The sequence below is a fragment of the Ixodes scapularis genome, unplaced genomic scaffold, assembly GCF_016920785.2.
Source record: "Ixodes scapularis isolate PalLabHiFi unplaced genomic scaffold, ASM1692078v2 PGA_scaffold3__209_contigs__length_174095766, whole genome shotgun sequence".
Taxonomy (NCBI): domain Eukaryota; kingdom Metazoa; phylum Arthropoda; class Arachnida; order Ixodida; family Ixodidae; genus Ixodes; species Ixodes scapularis.
In genome coordinates, this window is record NW_024609868.1 from 95635534 (window position 1) to 95641295 (window position 5762).

The window sequence follows — 5762 nt, forward strand, 5'->3', positions numbered from 1 at the left end:
GTCTTCCAATTCTTATGCAGATACAAATAAGTAAGCGACTGCTCTGACGTCGACACGTTGCTTGCTTCGCCTCTCCGTGAAATCATGCTAAACAAAATTGAGAATATGCACGGACGTCTATTTCTGCCCTCACTAAATTTTCAGAGAAACTGGCGTCCAAGACATAAGCGGTGAGAGTAAGTCAGCCCGTCCCAAATCAATACCTTTTTAAAAGCTAGTCTTGCTTGTACGTGTGTATGTGTGTGTTTCGTCCTATCTTTTCTGAGCTCCGGATTTTATTCGCTGCCATTCTTATACGACTGCTCGCTAGTTCCCCTTCATCATGAATAGAGAACAATCTTTATTTTATTATTCGGATAACTTTAATTCTCCCACTCGCGGTTGTCATCTTTTTAGTATCTCAGTTTTTCTTCCTTACCGACTTTGCTTTTGTCGTAGTCTTAACAAATCATTTGAAGCAACCTTAATCTCTAAGGTTCTAAATGCATAACATGCAGTATTTAAGGTTCAATTGATTAAAATTATTTAGAGGACGTTACACCGCCGTTTCGGGAAGTAAAAATAAACCTTACTTTTTATCAATTTCTCCGGTACATAGAGCGGGGAAACTTGGTGCACAGGTCACATGGCGTCCATCTCCCCACGAAATTTAACGGGAAAATTGAAGATGTCTAGGTCACGTGACGCCAATTTCCCCGCTAAATTTAGCGTAAAAGCTGAATTCGTGTTTAAGTTACGTCGCATCATGTCACGTGACGTGAAATATTCCGCTATATTAAACGCTAAACGAAATCGCTGCATACGTCTCGCGACGCTAGGTGCCGTGATATTAAATTTCTCAAAAAATTATCGGAGAAACTACCATAACCTGACGTCGAGTCAGGTTACATCAATTTCTCGCTAAATTTAGCGGGAAAACTCAATTAATGTATAGATCGCGCAACGAGAGGCCACATGACAGCATTGTCCCCGTCGACCTGGGCGGTGAAACTTAGTGAAACTTAGTCACGTGACCTAAACGTCAATTCAGTTTCCCTACTAATTTTAGCGGGAAATGCAAGGACGAACGGACGGACAAAATTCTGGGATTGGGGGTGGGGGTTCGATTCAAAAGCATGTCATGCATTAAAATGGGACATAGATACGAAGAGCAAAAAAAAAAAAAAAAAACTGTGGTCATTGGCGCTTCTTGTTTCTTTCTGTCGCGTTCCTACCGGCCAACATCAATGCAGCATTCTGATTGGCCGCGTAGTGATAACCAAAGTGCATGGGACTAGCCGCGTCTGGCGACTCTTGAGCTCTGCTATATGGAGAGCAAGTGTTCCAAAAAGGGTATAGACCTCTTTCGAAATTGACGTGCCGATTATTAGAAGGTCGGAACCACTGCACAATGGCTGAACAACTGCATCGAGGAACGTGCACGTCATTCGATTAGATAGCGATCGTTGGAGCACGGCCAGCAGTGTACGAGCCGACGAACCAATCCAACAGCGTCGGAAGTGTTACGCCATTGCGCTCATCACCTATTTTTGAGGATGTTTTTTTCGTCCAGTGCGCCGTGGCGTTGAGGTTTAAATGTGCCATTGTACAGGGATTCCACAGCTGCCAACAAAGGGCAGCATTTCGAAAGGCGTCTATTTCGCGCATCGGAACGACTATCAACAACCAAAGAGAACGCGCAGATAACGTGAAGAAGCAACTCGGGCTGCGGGGGGGGGGGGGGGGGGGGGGGGGAGGGGGGGGGGAAGTAAATGCACGTGGATGCGTTTAGAGGGTAGACAAATGCACGAGATGCTCAAAGAGCAAATGCTCGCTATTCGGTTGGTGTCTGTTACTGCGAGGTATATACATATATATAGTTTCGTCAGAACGCATTCGAAGAAAGCAAGACAGACAAACACAAACGCACAGGGGGTTGCGGCGCATGCCCTGCACTTGATTCGTTTAGCCGGTTGCGTTGCATTTTTTACCATCGCTGGACTTGGCTTCGTCGGTTCGTGGCGTGCAGGCTCCGCCCCAATATGGTTCTGTTTTCACTGCTATTATGAGCGTCTCGCTATATTTTGATTTTAATCAAGTTTCTCACTGCTCCGGCCAGGGAAAAACCATACGATCTTCTAATTTGACGCATCGCTCACCGACCATGGCCGCGGAGGGCCTTCCTTCCGGTCAAGCTGCCACGCCAACCGAAATGGAACAGGATTCAACGGGTATGTCGAGCTCCTCGAGCACCATATCCTACTACGAAAGTATCTCTGATGATCAAGATATGAATTCAGAGCCATATCAAATGGTCCTGGGCCGAAAGAGACGCAAACCATCTACTAGCTCAGACTGCAGCAGTAAGACAGTCAAAAACATGACCCAGGCTCATCCCCGTCTTACAGTGATGATCAAGCCCAAAGATCCAATAAGCATGATTGCAACAATTAACCCGATGAAGATTACAGAGAAACTTGAAATGACTGCTCCAGATGGGGTCATCTTGGTTACGCCCAACCGAAGACTCAACGTGCTGGCGATTGACACAAGAAACACTGAAGCCACGAAAGCGCTTCTTGGACTCACCTCATTAGGTGGAATGCCTGTCATCGCTTACGAACCACTTCCACGGGAATTGGCGGCCGGAGTGATCTACCAGGTACCAGTAGACATTACCGAAGCCGAGCTACAATCGGCAGTCCGTGCAACTGCACCCGTCATCTCCATTTCTCGACTGGGGAAATCTGAGTCTGTCAAAGTCGTCTTCAGCACGGACACACTACCAGAATATGTCACCGTGGGATACACAAGGTTCAAGTTGCAGCCGTACATAGAGAAACCACGTCAGTGCTGGAAATGCGGTCGTTTTGGACATGTCCAAACCGCCTGCACAAACGACGTGCGTTGCACTCGCTGTGGAGGAGCACACGACCGTATGAAGTGTGAAGCGGCTGACCTGCTCTGCACAAATTGCGGTAAAGCACATGACTCGACATCGCATCTGTGCCCTGTGTACCAAAGGGAAAAGAAAATATACCAGTACAAGAGCGAAGCTAAAGTTGGGTACACAACAGCAAAAGCAGCCCTACTGTCATCGAAGGAGAAAGTGTCCCAAGGTCGCTCTAAAACAGATGGTACAAAAACGAAACAAGACCTGGGGGCTCACCAACTTCTACAGGATGGGATTCAAGATCCACAACCCTCCTCGTCAACAGAGCTGTCAAACGTTAGACAAATCCAAACACATGTGAAGCCAAGAGACGCCCAAGTATCTACCTTGGAGTTGAAGAATGAAAACGAATTTCCCAGACTCTTCAATTCAGCTTCGAAATCTGATGTAGAAGTCAAAGAAAACAGGCAACCCAGGCAGGACAAATCCAAGGCACCAACCAAAGATCAACAGTCTATTACTGGGGACAAGCTTCAAACAATCGTCAATGTCATCCGTAGTATCCTTTGTACATGGGAGTCTCCCCTATCCCAAGCACTACTAACTGTGATCGATGCAATACTTCCACTTATCAAGCTATGGTGTCGTTAGAGAAGCTTCGTGGTGAAGCCACCGTCCTTCAATGGAACGCGAGAGGTCTTCGAAACCGACTAGCGGACTTTCGTCAATTTGTGTTTAAATATCAATTTCTTGTTATTGCGATTTCAGAGTCGCGAGTGTCTCACAACACCAGGTTATCAGGGTATGAACTCTATCATTCTCACGGAGGAAATGAACTAAGCAGAGTTTTACTCGGCGTTCGGAAGGATCTGACATTTGTTCAACATAACATCCCGCCACACCCGACAAATCAGTATATCGCAGCAACTATTAGAAAAGCAGAAGTTTCCTTCACAGTTATTGCTGGCTACATACCCCCTCGAGCACCCTTCGACGTTCAAAGGCCCGATACTATTCTACAGCAAACTCCATCCCCTTATATTCTGACGGGCGATTTCAACAGTCACCACGCATTATGGGGAAGTAAAAAGAATAACACTCGAGGACACGCATTATTTGACCTCACTCTAAAACATGATCTTGTAGTACTCAATGACGGAAGTCCGACGTATTTTAGAGGGGCATCTATGAGTAGTCCTTTAAATGTTTCGTTCGCATCTTCAACCCTCTCTGGGGAAACAACGTGGTTTGCAGATATTGAAACACACGGTAGCGATCATGTTCCTACATACACTACGATTCAAGGAATGCACTGCACGAAGCGACGTACCACAATATGTTATACTGACTGAGATCTATTTAAAACTAAAATGGAATCCGCATGTATTGCGGTAACCGCGCCAAAAGGTCTTGCAGAGGCTATAACCTGTTCAACTTCTCAGGCGACAAAAAATGTCAACATGACAAAACCTCATACTGCAGTCGATGGTGAATTTGAGCGTCTTCGGGCCATTCGTCGACGAGCAGAACGCCGGGCAAGGAAGACTAAGAATGTTGAGGATGTTCGTGCTTCTAGGCGAGCGCAAAAGCGTGTTCAACGCCACTTGGACAAACTTTCCAAAAGACGCTGGAGGTCACTTAGTTCCAACCTTGACCTGAGAAAACCACTCGATCGAACATGGCAAATAATGAGAAGCCTACGTGCAAGGCCACAGCAAATTCACCCGTTCTGCGCCATCAGTCTGAGTCGCCAAGTAGCAGAAACAGTCGTAGCTGAAGAGTTCTGTATCAAGATCACTTCCAGCTCTTCAAGGCCCCATGCCAAAGTCAGTGCGCAGGAGGGTCATGTATCCGTAAGTGTAAGCAAGGCTATTGATGCATGTTTTACCTTAAAGGAACTTGATATGGCGCTCGAGATGTCTAACGTTAGGTCATCCCCAGACACGGATGGTGTACGGTATTCAGCCTTACGCCACTTGGGGGAGGGGGCGAGGACCGCACTGCTACACATTTTTAACTCCTCGTGGGAAACGGGTTCTGTACCGAAAGAATGAAAAATTGCTCGGGTTCTACCAATCTTAAAACCAGGAAAATCTCCTTTAGACATTAACTCTTACCGTCCGATAGCAATAACAAGTTGCATAGGCAAAGTAATGGAGCGAATGCTGCTTACCCGTATGGAATGGGATCTAGAAAATAGAGATCTATATCCTTCGTCCATGAATGGATTTCGACGCGGAAGAAGCAGCATTGACAACGTTATTGACTTAATAACTAGTATTGAACAAATGAAGGTAGTAAATAAAAAAAAAACAGCTGTATTTGTGGATATAAAGTCGGCTTTTGATTGCGTAGAACACAACGCTATTCTTCAAGATATGAAGGCCATTGGATTTGGAGGACGTGTATACAAATGGATAGCCAATTATCTAATAGAAAGAGAAGTCTACATATCGACACAGGACGGCAACACCGGTCTTCATCCTATTACTGGTGGAGTACCACAAGGAGGCGTCCTCAGCCCGATGCTTTTTAGCATTTCTATCATAGGTCTCCTGAAAATTCTCCCAAAAACCGTTCACGTGTCTATATACGCGGATGATATCTGCTTCTGGACTTGCAGTAGATCTCTGTATATCAACAAAGCAAGACTACAAAAAGCCATTAACATTACCGCACGGTACCTACACCTCCGAGACCTGCACATATCGCCGGAAAAGTCAGCAGCGATGGCATTCACAAAAAAAACACACGGACAAATACCCAATTGAAATAGACGGAAAGGAAATTCCATATGTCACGCAACATACTTTCCTGGGTGTCACTCGCGATAGGCAGCTGACCTGGAGCCCCCATGTAAAACGCCTTAAAAAGAAGCTCTCCTCTTTCA

General features: G+C 45.9%; 1 protein-coding gene across 1 annotated transcript; it reads left to right on the forward strand.

Moving 5' to 3' along the window:
- The first annotated feature begins 2143 nt into the window (after nt 1-2143).
- On the forward strand, nt 2144-3523 carry LOC120844823. Its single transcript, XM_040216776.1, has one exon. It carries the CDS (start codon nt 2144-2146, stop codon nt 3521-3523), a length of 1380 nt encoding a protein of 459 aa, XP_040072710.1.
- The last annotated feature ends 2239 nt before the right edge of the window (nt 3524-5762 follow it).

Excerpts from the sequence above, each read along its gene's own strand:
- LOC120844823 (XM_040216776.1), top strand. The coding sequence starts at position 2,144 with ATGGCCGCGGAGGGCCTTCCTTCCGGTCAAGCTGCCACGCCAACCGAA.